Below are 20323 nucleotides of genomic sequence, written 5' to 3' on the forward strand. Positions count from 1 at the left end.
GTTTTTATTTTCGTACTTTTGGGAAATTCTTATAAACTACCAGTTGAAAAAGATAATTATTTTTTTATTAGTATTTTGAAAGTTTGGATTTTTAAATTCTTTTTCATGGAAAGAATCTAAATTTTTAATTTTATTTTGATATTTCGTATTTATAAAAAGATAATATGGCAGCTTGCTATTTCTAAGCCGAAAAAGGACACCCTTGAATGTAATTTTAAGACTTTCCGGACAATATAAGCATATCCAATATTTATTAATACAGACTTGTTGATTTTTAAAGATTTAATTAACATGTCGAATCTAAAACGTCTTGACATTTTATAGGTTTATCAAAACTTATGAACAGTCTACAGTTTACATGACATGGAACCGTCGTCTTTAACATTCTTTTATTATTTATTATAACCAGAAAACAATGGAATAGGAAGACGTCTCTATAGCAATACTTAAATGTATTCACCGATACAGGGACAAACGACCTAGGCTCAAATGCCATAGGGTCAAACGACTCGCGACATAGGGTAAAAAGACCTAGGGTCAAACGACAAAGAGTAAAACGACATAGGGTCAAAAATTGCGACCAACGGGCACAATTTTATTTAGACTATTTTTGGTTAATTTAAACTATTTTTGTGTTCATTTCAGAACTTGTAGCCGCAGCGCTCGGCCCCTAGCCTGTCCTAGCCGCAGCGCTCGGCCCAGAAATTGTCTTAACCTAACCTAACGCTGAAATAATAAATTTGTTTGTTTGTTATGTTTTATGTTCATTGTCTTAACATAACCCTGAAATAACGCATAAAACATTATTTCCATTTTGACCCTTTGTCGTTTTACCCTTTGTCACGTTCAAACCCTTTGTTCAAACCCTTTGTCACGGGTCAAACGTCAAACGGTCGTTTGACGTTTGACCCTATGTCGTTTGACCCAAGGTTGTTTGACCCTATGTTGTTTGACCCTTTGTCGTTTGACCTTTGGTCGTCTGACCTTGGGTCGTATGACCTTGGGTCGCTTGACCTTGGGTCGTTTGACCTTGGGTCGTTTGACCTTGGGTCGTTTGACCTTGGGTCGTTTGACCTTGGGTCGTTTGACCTTGGGTTGTTTGACCCTATGTCGCTTGACCTTGGGTCGTTTGACCTTGGGTCGTTTGACCCTATGTCGTTTGACCCTAGGTCCGTAAACTTGTTTCAAAGCAAATAGTAATTTAGTAAGTTAGTGAGTTAGTAAGTTAGTAAGTTAGTAAGTTAGTAAGTTAGTAAGTTAGTAAGTTAGTAAGTTAGTAAGTTTGTGAGTTAGTAAGTTAGAAAGTAATTAAGCTAGTAAGTTAATAAATTAGTAAGTTATTAAATTAGTTAAATCACTAACTTAATTGGGTCTGTTTACACTGCACAATTCCTGTGTATCATGCTCATTGAACTTTTTAAAATTATAACTTTATTCTTAAAGTTGTTTTTCTATTTCAGCGTTTTCTGATTATTACTTTATAAAAGACAAAGAAATAGTACATATATTTATTAAACTATTTGTATCGGAAACCATGTCGGGTTATATGGGTGAATACCTGGTATAACCTGGAATCTAAAAATGTGGGAAAATATAGAAATTTTCCCACATTTTCCTGCCGGGTCATAATCTGCCTTTTGTCAGATTCAGCTGACTCCGCAGAGAAAGATCAACATTTGAAAAATTGATATTTTTGGAATTCTTCCGGATAACATTTGTTTAAGATGTTCAGGGAAAGATGGAAAACAACCCTGAGGGGGAAAACAAGATATTTTTAAAGAAATATATCAAGGTACGCTGATGTGATTTAAAGTGACCAATTTACAACATGTACCTTTTAAAACTTTGTCTAATCGAGGATACCTTTCAAATAATCGACAATATCTTCTTCATTGTTACTCAGGAAAATGTTCAAAGTGTAATGTTGTGAAAATAGGAAAAAATTGAGGGTTAATTGAAAATAAGTGTACAGTCCCTTTTACCTTGTTCGCTACTCACGGTGAGATTAAACCAATCCCTCCATGTACAATGTACATTGTCGGAACTATTAGTTATGCAAAAACATTAATAATTAGTATGGACAGATTTAATGGATAAAATTGGATGGAAGGGTGGATGGAAGAATTTATCACTGAATTAATCAATGAGTAAATATAACTGGAATGGATTGGTGTGAAGAAATGAGCCTTTGTCTTGAGTTAATTTATTCCTCTGAATTCTATTATTACCTAAATCTAACAAAAACAGATGAATAACAAAAAATTTCAAATCATCCATTCATTCATCTATCCATCCTTCCCATCCATCCCATCCATCCCATCCATCCCATCCATCCCATCCATCCCATCCATCCCATCCATCCCATCCATCCCATCCTTTAAAAAGATTAATGATGGGGTGGGGTATAATTTATAACCCTTGGACAGTATAAATTGTTCATCTAAACTTACGAAAAAACACTCTTATATTATTTTTTAATTAAAAAAAAAATGGGTCAGTGCAAGCATTTTTAAAAATCATAAACCACTTAACCCTATTCCGATTGAGGGGGAATAACTCAAATAGTATTGGTCTTAGGCTGTTCAATTTTTTAAAATTTTATTACATGCCCCTTACATTAGTCTAAAAATAGCTTCTGCCTGAGTCGTCAGGCATACTGAATGCCTTATTTTACCTTTACCAGACTAAATCCAAATTTAGACCTACTTCCAGTCTTTGGATTTCAACAAGATATAGCTATTTGGAAAGTCTTCAACACAAGGAAGCAGATTACACAACTTCTGCAAAGATATTTTGCGGAGATTTTTGTACAGACACCTTTAAATGGGAATTTGCACAATTTTTTTCTTTCTTAAATAAACATTAAGGTTTTGCATATTTGAATTTGCTGGGTCAAGGGCTTTTCAAAAATATATAATTTATCAGAGTTCGCGCACTCGTTGTTTTTGCACATTTTTCGCGTAAAAACTTGATTCTGAAATAAATATTAAATTTTTTTTTATTTGCAATTTTTTTCAGATTATTAAAGTGGAGCCCAAAGGCTTTCTAAACATGTATCATATGTTATAGATTAGTATCACAATAAGGAAATAAAAGGGGGGGGTCACTGTGAGCTCCCCCCAGTTTATTTTGGGTAAACCAGACGTCAGTCGGAATAGGGTTAAAGAGGTGATTTTATGAAGCATGTCGATATGGGTATTTAAAGTTGCACCTCGAAGTATGACTGAATATTGCCCATTTCTTGGTTTTTTGAAATTTTTAAGAAAACTAGTTTTTTGAGGAATCTCGCAAATTTCCACTGAAACGTCCAATTTTTGCTTTTAACTTGTTCTATTCTAAACAGATTTGTTATGATTTTAAAATGTTTGAATTCAGTGTTTTTAGACAGATTTGTTGGTACCCATATGAATATATCTACATAGATTCAAGAAAAAAAAATTTTTTGCTTGCACTTTGTAGATTAATTTTTATAAAAGCGTGATGCGCTAAATGAATTTTAAAAAGTGAGAAAAAAATACATTTTTGCAATGCTTTTTTTTAGAAACTTTAAGACACGTGTTGAACGAATCTTCTCATTTTTATCAAAAATGTGGCAAATGGTCCCACCCCTAGTCCTGAAATAGAATGTAGATGCTCGGCCGCTAAAAACATTTATATTTAAGTTTACACTGCATCCTGTAGCTTTTAGTTTAATTACATAAAATTATCTTTTTTGCATGTCGACTCCGCTAAAATCAGTGAATATTTAAATCAACTCCCCCCCCCCCNAGTACAAGAAACAATACATATATAGTACAAGAAACAATACATATAGTACAAGAACAAAAGGACAAACAATAAAAGTATATATATTTATTTATATATTTTATTTAAATTATAAACAGGGTTAATATAAATTTATATAGTGACCAAAGCTGACAATTTTTAACTTGAAATCTTTTTAAACTGTTAAGTAATGTTGCCTCTTTAAATCTTTTTTTCTTTTCGTGAAATATGTCTAATGTTATAATAGAAATAAATAAAACTTAATTTTAGCTTGATATTACATTGTTAACTAACGAATTTTCTATAAATGGAATCGATGGATTCTATCGTTGATTATATCGATAGATTATATCGATTGATTATATCGATAGATTATATCGATAGATTATATCAATAGATTATATCGATATATTTATCGATAGATTATATCGATAGATTATATCGATTGATTATATCGATAGATTATATCGATTAAGGAAAAAGAAAAAACTGCTTTTCATGTCCAGCATTGCACTATTTAAAGGTATTTATCCATTATCCATCTTTCTCCATCCATCCAGCCAAATGGATACCTGAAACATAAAGAAGTGAAATCCAGAGACTTCTTCGCCTAGTCTTAAAAAAGAAAATCTCTCAAAAGGTTTTGTATTTGCAACTTCTTTAAATATGTTGTTTGGATGTACGATCATAACTAGGGTTTCTAGCGAACAAAACCTTTCGCGAAAAAATGCGAAAGATTGTTGAAGAAAAATGTAAAAAAATTTCTACAGTAAACCAATTAGATGTTTAGGAACATATTTCTCACTTTGTCAATAATCAATGTTAAAATCAATTGTTTCTTTTTTGTCATTATATTGATTTTCTTCCTCATTATCAATTTCTTCGCAGATTTGTTCTAATTCTTTAAATGTCGTCTTTTCAATAAAAATTCCAGGATATCCACTGAAAATGGTTTTGAACATGAGACATTACAGAAAACAATAACTGAATAAGATTACTTATTTTCGATGATAAGAGTTAATTTCAATTTTCTCAACATGTTCCTAAACAACTAATTAGTATACTGTAGAAACTTTGTTACATTTTTCGTGGTCATTATTGAATTATTTAAATAAAACCGATTCTCAAAATCATCCCTTCAGAATGGACAGTGTATGATGATTTTAAAGATTGCATTTTCGCTCTTGCTGAACAAATATGCACCGTAAAAACGTCTGAAAGGTCTCAAATGAATCCTTTAAAATTTCTCAATAATACTGCAATATAAGTTCCACGACCATACATTGCCGGTCACTCCCTTTAATGCATATTTAAAACAATTACCATCTCCTCCTTATCCGAATCGAAGAATTTGAGCTTGTCTCGCTATATTTGCCCGGCTTGAACCATGGATCAAAGAATTTTCTGAAAAAAAACTTTAAAGGGGCTGCTGACGGAATTTAAAAAAAGAAACCTTTAAAGGGACTGCTGACTAAATTTTAAAAAAACCTTTAAAGGGGCTGCTGACTGAATTTTAAAAAAAAAAACTTTAAAGGGGCTGCTGACTGAATTAAAAAAAAACTTTAAAGGGGCTGCTGACTGAATTTACAAATTACATGACCGAGCAACAAAATACCTTTTCAAACCTTTGTATAACCCAAAATGTAAAGTCATAGTTTGTCTACCTCTTTTAAAAGTAAATTGCGGATTCACGCAGCATTGGAGTTACTGGAGAGAAGTTATGAAGACAGAAAAACGACGACATTTGTATCATTGTGTCTCATACAAGGTGTCCCACAAAACATGACAGTTGGTGAATAATTTAAAATGTCTTCTTCCATAATTACTTTATTACCAAAGAATGTTATTATAAGAATATTTCATGGTAATCATATTATATAGTAAAATTGATTTCAAAGTAAAATATATTTTATTGAACGAAAAAAATGCAAAAAATGCAAAAAAGACATTCCAATATATTTACCAACTCTCATTTTTCGTGGGACATCCTGTAGTTTAAAGGGTACCTTTATGAAATTCTGTAAAAGTATGGTTACTTGAAATTACATCGACATTCCCTTTGAGAAAATATATAAAGCAGACCAGAGGTAAACATCATCTCAAGGGATTTATTTCTCTTTGAATAGAGGCATGTCGGATTAGCGAAAGTATCCTTTAATTCTTCGTACGAGCTAAGTTGAGATATTCTTGTTTTTACATCCAAAAATTGATAATTTCAAATTGTGATTTCCGTCCATATAAGTGTTTTGCGGATTTATAACCAACAGGAAACAATACATATATAGTACAAGAAACAATACATATATAGTACAAGAAAAAATACATATAGTACAAGAAACAATACATATATAGTACAAGAAACAATACATATATAGTACAAGAAACAATACATATAGTACAAGAAACAATACATATATAGTACAAGAAACAATACATATAGTACAAGAAACAATACATATAGTACAGGAAACAATACATATAGTACAAGAAACAATACATATACAGTACATAAACTCTTTAAAAATTTCAAGGAAATTTCAAGGAAAATAATTACCAAGAAGACATTTGGTTAAGGAGTCTTGAAGCTGGGAAATACTTTCTACAAACGCCTGAAGTAAGAAAATAGATTTTTTGATATCATTCATTTATAAATTTCTGTTTTTTTGGATTGCAACAATTTTCATCAAATTCAACTAAAATTTATATTTACAGATCCACGTTGTTCTTCGGGATAATTATGTGAATCAGGTTTTAATTTCTATTTGCTCGAATTTCTATGAGAATAAATATTACGCTTTTAAATTGGAAATGTTTTTTGATCACCCCCGACTAACCAGAGTTAGAGGCATTCGGTTTCTTCAATTTAAAAATCATACTCGTTTTGGTTTATATTTTGACAATCTTTAAAGTTACGGATTTGTTTGTTAAATACTTTTTATTCAAAACATATATTCAAAAAAGTAGTTAAGAAAGAAGGCTGAAAAATTATGTTTAATAGGAGTAATTGTGATCGAAAGTCATAGTTTTCTGGAATATTGACAGAACCATTAAATTCACGTGGATAGCTTACTTTATAGCTAGCCTTCCTAGATCTGGGTCTCAACCTTAACACGTTAAATTATCTTAAATTTAAAAAAAATTCTTTAGCAAGAATAATTTGAATCGGGTTATTATAAAAAGACAATTATATAATAAGATTAACTCTTACCTCTTTATTTTGCTACAAATGCATTGATAAAAAGTTGAACTTTACAAACGTGGAAAAGTTTACTTTAAATAGGTTTTGAAATATAAAACATTTTGGTTCTTCTCCATAGCTCTATAATATGGAGGAGTTATAATTATAAACTCAGGTTTCTTTATAACGTATAATTTACTTTAGCTTGACCTGACAAACTACTTTCAATATAATTCCTTATATTATGTGAATCCTTGCAGTTCTGAAAAATCTTAAATACTTTTCTGCACGCAAAACTAAGAGTTAAACGTTTGATTAAGATTTTAAAAAAATAAAATTGTAAAAATGGAACTTTTTTTTAACTCCTAGGTTTTCCTACATAGATCCAGACTGCTATGTAAAGTTGGCTTTTTTACGACTGAGTTGACTTAGAAGTGTGGCAACGCTTTGTAATTCGATTTTGCCTCGTTAACTCACTTACTTTTTTGGGAGCCCTATCCATGTAAAATATTATACCTTTAAAGCTTAAAGTAGTAGCTGGCAAAATTCTCATCGGTTTTAGCGTAAGAGCTTGCAGCCATTACTGTTAAAATTAATCGTTTTGGATCGTTTTTCAAAAACTTTTTATAAAAAATTCTAATATCTATAATTTTTAGTTTTTGGTTAGTTTTTTGCTGATATTTTCTCAAAGGGTTAAAATTGGCAATGTGGAAAGAAATTAATTGTCTAGAATTAACACATTTGCTTTTTTTACACTATGTCCTGTTTGACCCTGAGAGAAAATATATGCAAAATAACGAAACAAAACGAACCAAGACAAACCAAAAACAAAACCAAAACGAACCAAAAACGAACCAAAAACGAACCAAAACGAACCAAAATGAAACAAAAATGAACCAAAACGAACCAAAACGAACCAAAACGAACCAAAAACGAACCAAAAACGAACCAAAACGAACCAAAATGAAACAAAACGAACCAAAAACGAACCAAAAAAAACCATAAACGAACCAAAACAAACCATAAATGAACCAAAACGAACCAAAACGAACCAAAACGAACCAAAAACGAACCAAAAACGAACCAAAACGAACCTAAATCGAACAAAAACAAACCAAAACGAACCAAAGCGAACCAAAACAAACCAAAACGAACCAATAACGAACCAAAAAGATTATTAACACTAACTAAACTGTTCACCTGTTTTCTCGTTGTTGCAGGGTAAAACGTTTACTGGACCGCAGTGCATGGTTAACTACAAATCTAGAAAAATCTGTTTTTTAAGCTATGTTTTATATTTATGTTAAACATTAACAAACTTTTCTAAGAATTTAACCCAATTTTTTAATTTTTTTAATTACTTTACTTATTTGAAAATCAAAGAAAATTACCTGAGCAAAGGAACCCTTTTCACATTTCTAGCAGCTATCCCGGCATCCTCGCACAAACCTTAAAAAGGCACAATTTCAAGTAACCCTCCATTGATAGATTTCTCAATTATTTCTGAACATAAATGCGCATTGCGCAAGTAATTTTACAGAGAACCCATTGTGAAAAATAGAAGATATAGAATATTTCATGAATTTGATACAGTCACCACGTTGTGAATCAGACCTGTAACTCTTACGTCTGCGATCACTTGTGCTGGGGCTGATGTGTGGTTATTACATATTTACATTTTTATAAGAGATTTGTTAAATATGTAAGTTTTAGAGAACCGTACATGTTTTCTGTAAGTTATCGTTTACTATTAATTTAATGGTCTTCCTATGTAATAGAAATATATATTATTAGCTAGTATCTTTTTTATCTAACCTAAAAGTTTAGAAAGGGCTTCCACCCGGCTTATTTGCTCTTTTAACGTTTCTCTCTTTTCATTCTAAAAAATAAGTTTTTAACAGAGGGTTATTTTTCAAAATGTTGCCAAGTATTCCACATGGTTATTGCAGTTGTGATTCTGCATATTGCCAAGTGTTCAGCATGGCTATTGCGGTTGTGATTCCGCATATTGCCAAGTAATCCGCATGGTTATTGCAGTTGTGATCCCGCTTATTGTCAAGTATTCCGCATGGTTATTGCAGTTGTGATTCCGCTTATTGTCAAGTATTTCGCATGGATATTGCAGTTGTGATTCTGCATATTGCCAAGTATTCCGCATGGTTATTGCAGTTGTGTTTCGGTATGTTGCCCAAGTGTTCCGCATGGTAATTGCAGTTGTGTTTCCGTGTGTTTCCCAGTGTTCCACATGGTTATTAAGGTTGTTAGTAGACATATTTTATGTTTAAATCTATTTTTTAAGTCTGTCAACCCCCCCCCCGTTTTAAAAAAAAAGCTTCTTTTCAAAACTAAATCTTACAGTGAAGACCTAACTTTTCAATCTGGCATTGATAATTTTGATAATACATGTGGTGTCTAAATAAATATGAATAATTTGATGTTTAAGTAAGAAAAAATATTTTGATAAACACGGGTATTTTTGTATGTTTTGAACATGGTTATTTGATATGCAGGACGTCCAAATAAAAATGGATATTTCGGGATACAGAGTCAGAGTGTCCAAATAAATATGAAAATTCGAGATAAAGGGTGTCCAAATAAGCATGGATATTTCGGGATACAGGGTGTCTAAATAAAAATGGATATTTCGGGAAACAGTGTGTCCAAATGAACATGGATATTTCGGAGGGTTTCCAAATAAACATGGATATTTCGGGATACAGAATGTCCAAAAAAACAAGAATATTTTTGTATTTGAACTGGACATTTAATTTGTAACCTTAAATAAACTGGGGTCTCCAAAGCCGTTTTCATACATCTGTGTCGGTATCAACATTCTGAAATGTAAAATTTTTTTTTAAATTTAAAATCAAATTGAGCACTTACTGCTATAGGTTATACTTTCTTGACCCCCCACCCCCTTCTCAACAAGAACTGTTTTTTCAACATGTTGAAATAGATTTCTTTATAATAAGAAATTAATTCCTATCTCTTCCAAGAGAAAACGATAAAAAAATGGTTTTTTTCAAAATTCTTGATAAATTACCCCTTTTTACCCCTGTTCTACAGGATCAAGATGAAAACTCTGATCAGTCCCTTTCCAAACTGCATCCACATGTAAACAAAAGATTAATTAATTAAGTAATTAGATTAATTAAATTCAGAAATGTTTTCCTTGTATTTTATTGCTTCTAAAACAGCTGTTGTAGAAAGAACTATAAAAGTGTGGAATAGCAAATATTTTAATATTAATTTATTATGTGAAAGTGATGTGTTTCTTGTTCAATGAGCTATTCAAAATCATAACTTATGTAGAGCAATCAAGTAATCCGTTTCCAAAGTAAAGATTAAATTTTAATTACAACCTTTATCAGCCTTTAACTTATTTTAAAAGTTTTTCATGGTTAATTTTTTTTTGGCGAACCCCCTCTTAAAAGATTGAAAATTACCACCGCAACCATGAGTAGAATATTTACCACACTCGGACAGAACAAGTCCTGAATAAGAAAGTTTTAAAACATTGCAGATTGTCATCGTAAAAGATCATAATTGCTTCTAATTCTGAAATTCTTGATCAATTTGGTCTTTAAACCATGTCTGTATATTGCCATCTTATTCTGAATTATACTTTAGCATTAAAAACACCTCTCAGTCTTATGATGAATGACATAAAAACTTCTGTAATAGTAATAGGAACAAAAATACACAAAAACGTCACACTAAATACTTTTTTTTGAAAATCATAAAAAAGGATAAGTGGAGAATAACTCCCATAACATTTTTTTTAAATGTTTGATTTATTATTTTATTATTATTTATTATTTTTATTGATTTATTAATAAATGAAATAAACCTTGAGTAAATGTTATAAGATTAAGTAACGCTAGAACTATCTGCCATTTTTTCATACTTCTAAATTTATAACTCTTCAATCTTCAACATTAAATCAATAACACTAAATTGCATAAGCATAAGCATAAGCTACATTGCTTTTAATCAACTCCTTTTATTAAAAAGCTTTGAGAAAAATGTGTTTAGCTTCTAATTGTAGAAAACTGGATAAAAGATCTGTATTTTTGCCACAAAATGAAATGATCTCATCTCTAGCTGTATGCCACCTGATATATGGATTATAAAACTAGAGTTTGTAGCAAAAACTCAGTTTCTTTGCTGTGCTTATGCTAATGTGTAATGCACGAGTAAAATGAAAACACGAGAAGCTACGACATCACAAAGTTGGACCAGTAGTCTATATAATAAAACAAGACATATATATATATGTTGCCTTTAGCCGGCCAAACGACTGGACCGATTGAGCTGAAATTTTTTGTGGACTCTCCTGGGTGTTATAGACTACGAAAAAATCGCTATATTTTTTTCAATTTTTTTTCCACGGGCAACGCCGGGCCTTCCAGCTAGTATCACATAAATTTGAATGTATAGTTTTCAGTTTGGTGAAAACTATGAATTACTTTATCTTTCGGCATAAATACAATTATCGAAATTATTGCTTTCATTCAAAAGTTTGAGTTCAACTATCTCTCTCATTATAATTCAAATGGAAGATGTTTCTACAGTGATAACCAGAAAACTATGGAATAGAAAGAAGATTTGTAGACTCAAGTTATGACTTTAAATAGTCTAATGAAGTCAAGGCACATCAATTTTGTAGTGTTGATACCCATTTCACTTGGTTAGTGATATAGTAACTTAATAGTAAAGTAAGGCTATTAGTGTTACTTTTAATGTCGTCTTCCTATTCTACAGTTTTTTAGTTATTACCGTAAAGGAATTGAGTTTTTGCCACAAACTCTGATTTTCTAATTCCTATAACTTTGCAACCCGTTTTCCTAGACCTTTGATATTTCAAACTATTAATTCTGTTAGATCAAATAGTCTAAGTTTGAAATATCAAAGGTTTACATCATCAGGTTACAAAGATATAGAATTAGAAAATGTGAGTTTGTGGCAAAAACTCAGTTCCTTTGAACCAGATCTTCACGTGAGTAGGGTTAACTGTAAACTGAAGACTATTCAACCAAATTTATCTATTTTAAACCTCTTTCTGTTTCCTAAATAGAATGGTTTCAGGTTTAAGATGAATACAAATCCATTTTCTCGGATAAAAAACATTAAGATAAAAATAGAAGTGAAATGTAAAGGGAGTGTAAGCGTAATTTCAAGTGTTTCTCAGTGCTAGTAGACAAACAAAACGTGCAATAATTTTCTTATAAATAATTTAAATGATATTTAGTTTTAATTTTCGTTTCTTGGGTTATATTTCACTTCTGTAATACTATAGATTCAATCTTTTATATTTCTTTTATAAACCTTTTAAGGACATTTATCAAGAAAAGAAAAAGATAAGAAAGAGCATTTGTGGAATTTAAATCAATTTAATCATAGGAAAAAATAGTTAAGGAGAAAAACGTAGAAAAGAAACATTGAAGAATCGTCGTATGATTAAAAAAGGAGAATGCAAGGATGGATAAAAGGTTGAAGAAAAAAATGAATGACTGAATAAAAGAATATAGAATGAATGGATGAATAAAAGAATATAGAATGTAAGGATGAATGAAATAATATAGAATGTAAGGATGAATAAAGGAATATAAAATTTATGGATAAATAAAAGAATATAGAATGTAAGGATGAATGAAATAATATAGAATGTAAGGATGAATAAAGGAATATAGAATGTATGGATGAATAAAAGAATATAGAATGAAAGGATGAATAAAAGAATATAGAATGTATGGAATGAATAAAATAATCAAGTATAAAACATTAATAAAATGAAAGAAGGAAAGGACAACTAAAAGAATTAAGAATTGAAAAAAGAATAAATAGAATAGACTTAAGGGGTAATTTTTTTAAATGGATTAATGCAAAGAATAATGATTAGATAAAAAGTTAGAATTGAAGAATAATTGAAAAGAAAACTGAGGGTATAAATTTTAAAAAAAGAATAAAAAGATATTAGAATTGAAGAACAACATCAAAAAAGATTGAAATGATGATTTAAAGAAGAATAAATGAATAAAAAGAATAAGAAATAAATAAACATAAAGATAATAGATTAAAGAACAATTAAAAATTAGAATAATAAATATAAAAATGTGGAAGACGATACCTAGCCGCCTAAAACAACTTCCACAAGAATGAGATAGAACGGATACGGGGCATTGTACTTTGAATCTACACGTGTGATCTTGATATTTACTCATGTTCTGAACCCTCTAGTAATAAGTTATAAAAAATATATATACTGGAAGTTACTTTAAGCGTTTCATTAGAGATAGACCTAGCGTCCTCAATAAAGCATAAAAATGAATAACAAAGATAATAGAATTGAAGAATAATAAAAAACTGAAAATATTATTTAAAGAAAAATGTGTGAATAAACTTTAAAAAGCACGAATAAATAACAAAGATAATAGAATTAGAGATAAATAATAAAGAAGAATAAAACGATGAATTTAAAGAAAAATTAATGAATAAAAAGAATAAAGAAAGAAAAAAAGATAATTTAACTGAAGGATAGGATAAAAAAATTAATGAATAAAAATAATAAAAATGGATTTATAAAAAGAATAAGAAAAAGTTCAGGATTAATGAATGTAAGTCTAAATCCGGAAGTAAAGAGGTAAAATATGAAAAGCTTAAAATCTGTAAAGAGTATTTTTGTAGAAAATATTAATTCCTTGATTTAAAACTATCATTTATCGTGATTCTATTCTATTGATTTTTTTTATTTTCTTTGCTTTTATTCTTTAACAATGTAATAGTTACTGGCTGTTTGTATTTGTACAACTGTCTATGTGTCTGTCAGTCTGTTTTTTTACCTAATGGGTGTTTTAAAAAGAACCAAACCATTCAAACTTTTTTCTTTCAGAGAGGCTTCATTTTCACCTGATCATAATGAAATGAAATCAATATCACGATGTCTTTTTGGGTTTGGTCAACCTAGCTCTGAATATATGCTTTTTTATTTAAACACCCTTTAGATGTGTTTATTGTACTTGAATATCTAGTTGTCTATCTACTTGTCTATCTACTTGTCTATCTACTTGTCTATCTACTTGTCTATCTAGTTGTCTATCTTCTTGTCTATCTACTTGTCTATCTACTTGTCTATCTTGTCTATCTACTTGTCTATCTACTTGTCTATCTACTTGTCTACAGTGGAACCCTTAATAACGAATACATCGAAAGAATTTTTGAAATGTCGTCTTGACAATTTTTCAATGAGTTTTATACTATATTTCGTAAATATCAGTATTTGCAAAAATAAATAAATAGCCATGAATATGCGGGAACAGTTTTAAAGAGTTCCGTATAATCATTTAATTAAAAAACTAAATATCTGCAATATTCCATTGTCAAAAAGTGAAGAATACGACATTTGATGAATTCTTTCGATGTATTCGTTATTAAGGGGTTCACTGTATCTACTTTTCTATCTACTTGTCTATTTACTTTTCTGAATGGTTAATCTATCTGTCTGTATATCTATCCTGCCTCTGTATAGTGGTAGGTATGACAGGTTAATAACTCTCCTTCCAAAATAATTCTATCAAATTTTAGGTAAAAACCAACATTATGGTAGTTTTGGTGTCTTTATTAATATCAGATTCTGGGGTTTTTATCCCCTATCTACCTTCCTACCTTCCTAACTTCCTGCCTTCCTACCTTCCTACCTTCCTCCTTTCCTACCTTCCTACCTTCCTACCTTCCTACCTTCCTGCCTTCCTCCTTTCCTCCTTTCCTACCTTCCTACCTTCCTACCTTCCTACCTTCCTCCTTTCCTACCTTCCTACCTTCCTACCTTCCTACCTTCCTACCTTCCTACCTTCCTACCTTCCTACCTTCCTACCTTCCCACCTTCCTACCTTCCTACCTTTCTACCTTCCTCCTTTCCTACCTTACTACCTTCCTACCTTCCTCCTTTCCTACCTTCCTACCTTCCTACCTTCCTACCTTCCTACTTTCCTACCTTCCTACCTTCCTCCTTTCCTACCTTCCTACCTTCCTAGCTTCCTACCTTCCTACCTTCCTACCTTCCTACCTTCCTACCTTCCTCCTTTCCTACCTTCCTACCTTCCTACCTTCCTACCTTCCTCCCTTCCTACCTTCCTACCTTCCTACCTTCCTACCTTCCTACCTTCCTACCTTTCTACCTTCCTACCTTCCTACCTTCCTACCTTCCTACCTTCCTATCTTCCTACCTTCCTACCTTCCTACCTTCCTACCTTTCTACCTTCCTACCTTTATACGGCCCCCGTGTAACTTGCTGTAACTTGTGGTACTTTATATGGCCCCTGTATAACTTTGTGGCACTCAAGGCACTTTATATGGCCCCCGTGTAACTCTGTGGCACTTTTGGCACTTCTGTCATGTTATACTCTTCCTTAGCTGTATTACATAGGGTGCTAGGTACTTTCAAAAAAGGCATTTTCTCAAGGGCGACTTTCAAGCCGAGCGCTGCGGCTAGGATGGACTAGGGGGCCGAGTGGCGGGGCTAGAACAGACTGGGGAAAAGCAGTACGGCTAGGACAGACTTGGGAAGTTGCCGTTTGGGAAATTGCACATTCGGGAAGTTGCCATTTGGAAAATTATTTTACAGTACAGTGAAATTCAATGAAAAAATCAGCAGGATCAAAGAATTTTATTAAATCCAATATTCTATAATATTTGACCCTTTCAACCCTTTCTCGCAAAAAGTTGTAAATATAATGAAATTTAACGGGGACAGGTGAACACACAGATTTAATGTCGTCGTCTGATAGAAAAAATTTAAAATATTTCATTGATTCACAGAAATCAATATTTTTAAAATAAATTTTAAATTATTTGACCCCAACATATATATACACAGGGATTAATATAAAAACCATGAAAAGTATTAAAATAATTCTATTTTATCAAAACTATATATACTAGGTCGATATTTGGATAATTTAAAATACTAAAAGAAAACAAACAAACGGATAAACAACACACGCAGATAGATATTCACAGATATTCAGAAAGACAGATAGACAGATATACAGACATACATAAAGACAGACAGACAGACTGACAGATAGACGGATAGACAGATAGACAGATAGACAGATAGACAGATGGACAGATGAACAGATAGACAGATAGACAGATAGACAGATAGACTGACAGATAGACGGATAGACAGATAGACAGATAGACAGATAGACAGATGGACAGATAGACAGATAGACAGATAGACAGATAGACAGATAGACAGATAGACAGATAGACAGATAGACAGATAGACAGATAGACAGATAGACAGATAGACAGATATTTTACAGTCCTTCTAATGGTTTAAAATCTCACTACCTAAATTTTTACGTTTTGGTATATATGAAGTAGTAATCTCTGTTTGGGTGTTTGTTTGTAAGTTTGATAGTTTGTTTGTTTGTGTGTTCTATTACAACTCCCCCCGATTTACATCAAATTTTGATTGAAAATTGTGTAGAACCATGCAAATGTTTTTAATTTTGCTAATTGGAAAAAGTCTAAGTTTCGGGAATTGACTTGTAGAGAAAATATATTTTCCAGGGAAAACTGGGTTCCCAATCCAGTTGGTCATACGACAAACAATAAACAGGACTCTGCAATCTGGTTGGATGAGTTGGATGGACAGTTAGATAAAGATTGAATTTGACAATTTGAATCCAGGAGGTTCCGTGATTATAAATATGATTTTTTCTGGTTCAAAGATTGGTAAATTGGAACAGGGTTACCCATAAAGTATCAGACTTCAGAGACGACTGTACAGAACTCATTCAGTCTCAGAAAGGATGGAAAGGACGGAAAGGATGGAAAGGATGGAAAGGATGGAAAGGATGGAAAGGATGGAAAGGATGGAAAGGATGGAAAGGATGGAAAGTGGGGGGGTAGGGGGTGAAATTTGATAGATTAATGATTGGTCTAGGAGGAGGGGGTAAATAAAGCATTTTTAGGATTTAATCATCATAACTTTACAAATACTCAACGTATTTTATTCAATTTTTGAAATTCTGTAATTTGATACTTATACACATTCAACCAACGGAGATCCATTAGCGATTTAGCCTGGATTTTTATATATATGCTCAGTCATGGGGAAAACTAAGGTATACTATATATTTGTGGCTCAAAAAATCATAATTTTACTCTTGTAAGCTGCATCTCTGTAAACAAAGAGATAATCTCTGTTTGTCTGTCTGTTTGTATGTCTGATCATAACTCAGGAACCCGTTGACCGATTTGCCTCAAGTTTTGATTTGGGAACTCGAAAGAACCACGGAAATGTTTTTATCTTGATTCTTAGCTGAGTGGGTCGTTTTTTTATCGGGAAAAATAGCTGTAATCGTAATTTACTACCAAGAACGGGAAAACGACGAAAGTAACTATGAGTGAGCTAGTGTTTCTTAGAATTTTAGTTATAGAAGTAATGTATAGATCACTGCTAAAATTAATAATATTGAAAACAAAAAAAAAAAAAAATTTCCGGGGGGGGGGGGTTTCAAAACCCCCCCCCCCCCCATCGCCGCCTCCAAATGGAAAATTTAAGGATTGACAAAGTATAGCAAATAACTTTTTTTAGAATTTTTTTATCAATCAAATTGAAACCTTTGAAAGTTGCAATAACTGCATTATTTTTGTTTCAACTACAGTTATATATGCACATTGCACGCATTGCACAGAAAGTATTCAAATTATAACTTTTTAAAAAACCTTAAACAATAAGTTTTATTTATTTGATCAAATAGGGAGGTACAACATAATGGTATAGCTAGTTAGAAAGATAGAAAGTTACAATAGATAGATAGATAGATAGATAAATAGATAGATATTTATATAGATAAATATATAGATAGATAGATAAATAGATAGATATTTATATAGATAGATATATAGATAGATAGATAAATAGATAGATAGATGGATAGATAGATAGATAGATAGATAGATAGATAGATAGATAGATAGATAGATAGATAGATAGATAGATAGATAGATAGATAGATAGATAGATAGATAGATAGATAGATAGATAGATAGATAGATAGATTGATAGATAGATAGATAGATAGATAGATAGATAGATAGATTGATAGATAGATAGATAGATAGATAGATAGATAGATAGATAGATAGATAGATAGATAGATAGATAGATAGATAGATATATAGATAGATTGTAGACGTATCGCAAAAACTTTATATCAAAGAATTGTACTTAACCGAAGGTCACCCAATGGGACATTTTAAGTCTGGATTTGCAGGGAACAAAAACAGGGAAATAAACTTTTTATTTGAAGTTGAAATAGCCAGAGACCAAAGTGGACAGCTAGGTTTTTATTTTATCAGAATCCTTGCCTCCTCCGAACAAAATCATTAAGATTATGTGACATTTTTCTACATTTTACATATCTTAAGAGTTTAAACTTATACTTCTTAATGTTGTATTTAAAGTTTTACCAATTTTTGAACAAAATTATGACACATTGTATCCTAGGGATGTATTTAGTAAATGCCCTACTCCATAAAAGTCTCTCAAACCCAAATCAATCCAGGTACAACTCAATCCCTCTTGTTGGTCAAACTTCACTATTAATGTCAAACCGGACACAATCTCTGAACCATAAACTATCAATGTCGACAATGCGGACATGATCTCTGAACCATAAACTATCAATGTCAATACGGACATGATTAATGTCAACACGGACACAATCTCTGAACCATAACCTATCAATATCATTCCGGACACAATCTCTGAACCATAAACTATCAATGTCGACAATACGGACACAATCTCTGAACCAAAAATTATCAATATCAATCCGGACACGATCTCTGAACCATAAACTATCAATGTCAATACGGACACGATCTCTAAACCATAAACTATCAATGTCAATAAGGCCATGATTTCTGAACCATAAACTATCAATGTCAATAAGGACATGATCTCTGAACCATAAACTATCAATGTCGACAATGCGGACATGATCTCTGAACCATAAACTATCAATTTCAATAAGTACATGATCTCTGAACCATAAACATCATGTCAATACGGACACAATCTCTGAACCATAAACTATCAATGTCAAAAAGGACATGATCTCTGAACCATAAACTATAAATGTCAATACGGACATTATCTCTGAACCTTAAACTATCAATGTCAATACGGACATGATCTCTGAACCATAAACTATCAATGTCAATAAGGACATGATCTCTGAACCATAAACATCATGTCAATACGGACACAATCTCTGAACCATAAACTATCAATGTCAATGAGGACATGATCTCTGAACCATAAACTATCACTGTCAATAAGGACATGATTTCTGAACCATAAACTATCAATGTCAATCAGGACACAATCTCTGAACCATAAACTATCAATATCAATCCGGACACGATCTCTGAACCATAAACTATCAATGTCAATACGGACACGATCTCTGAACCATAAACTATCAATGTCATTAAGGACATGATTCCTGACACCATAAACTATCAATTTCAATAAGGACATGATCTCTGAACCATAAAATATCAATGTCAATAAGTACATGATCTCTGAACCATAAACTATCAATGTCAATAAGGACATGATCTCTGAACCATAAACTATCAATGTCAATACGGACACAATCTCTGAACCATAAACTATCAATGTCGACAATACGGACATGATCTCTGAACCAAAAATTATCTATATCAATCCGGACACGATCTCTGAACCATTAACTATCAATATCAATACGGACACGATCTCTGAACCATAAACTATCAATGTCAATCCGGACACAATCTCTGAACCATAAACTATTCAATATCAATTTGGACATGATCTCTGAACCATAAACTATCAATATCAATACGGACATGATCTCTGAACCATAAACTTTCAATGTCAATACGGACATTATCTCTGAACCATAAACTACCAATGTCAATACGGACATGATCTCTGAACCATAAACTATCAATGTCAATCCGGACACAATCTCTGAACCATAAACTATCAATGTCAATACGGACATGATCTCTGAAACATAGACTATCAATATCCACACGGACATGATCTCTGAACCATAAACTATCAATGTCAATAAAGACACAATTTATCTAAACAATGTCCAATCTGTGTCTATCGTTTAAGAAGTGATTTCAGGGCGTTTCTCGTTCGCTAGACTATAGGAACAATTACTCTCACTTGGTAATAGTTCAAGAGTCTATTCTAACTAAAGGTATTTGGGGTTCTATGTTATAAATTAAAGTTAATTGATGTAATTACAAGTTTTACATCGATATGTACAACATACTTAAGCTAATCATGTTAAGTAGTTA

General features: G+C 31.7%; 1 protein-coding gene across 1 annotated transcript; it reads right to left on the bottom strand.

The window, feature by feature from the left end:
* Nucleotides 1–4189: 4189 nt before the first annotated feature.
* LOC111701131 (uncharacterized) lies at nt 4190–10848 on the bottom strand. Its single transcript, XM_023472295.1, has 11 exons — nt 10794–10848; nt 10390–10437; nt 9997–10045; nt 9720–9777; nt 8759–8822; nt 8335–8392; nt 8144–8206; nt 6836–6869; nt 6320–6374; nt 5089–5169; nt 4190–4337 (listed from the first exon to the last, which is right to left on the bottom strand). Exons 1-10 carry the CDS (start codon nt 10846–10848, stop codon nt 5099–5101), a joined length of 555 nt encoding a protein of 184 aa, XP_023328063.1. The 3' UTR covers nt 4190–4337; nt 5089–5098.
* Nucleotides 10849–20323: the final 9475 nt, after the last annotated feature.

The sequence above is a fragment of the Eurytemora carolleeae genome, unplaced genomic scaffold (assembly GCF_000591075.1).
Source record: "Eurytemora carolleeae unplaced genomic scaffold, Eaff_2.0 scaffold216, whole genome shotgun sequence".
Taxonomy (NCBI): domain Eukaryota; kingdom Metazoa; phylum Arthropoda; class Copepoda; order Calanoida; family Temoridae; genus Eurytemora; species Eurytemora carolleeae.

Coding starts and splice junctions, on each gene's coding strand:
- LOC111701131 (XM_023472295.1), bottom strand. CDS start 10,848: ATGAAAAAATGGCAGATAGTTCTAGCGTTACTTAATCTTATAACATTT. Junction 6,870..8,143: donor CTGCAACAACGAGAAAACAG/GTGAACAGTTTA, acceptor TAACGTGTTAAG/GTTGAGACCCAGATCTAGGA. Junction 6,375..6,835: donor CTAGGAAGGCTAGCTATAAA/GTAAGCTATCCA, acceptor TTCTTACTTCAG/GCGTTTGTAGAAAGTATTTC.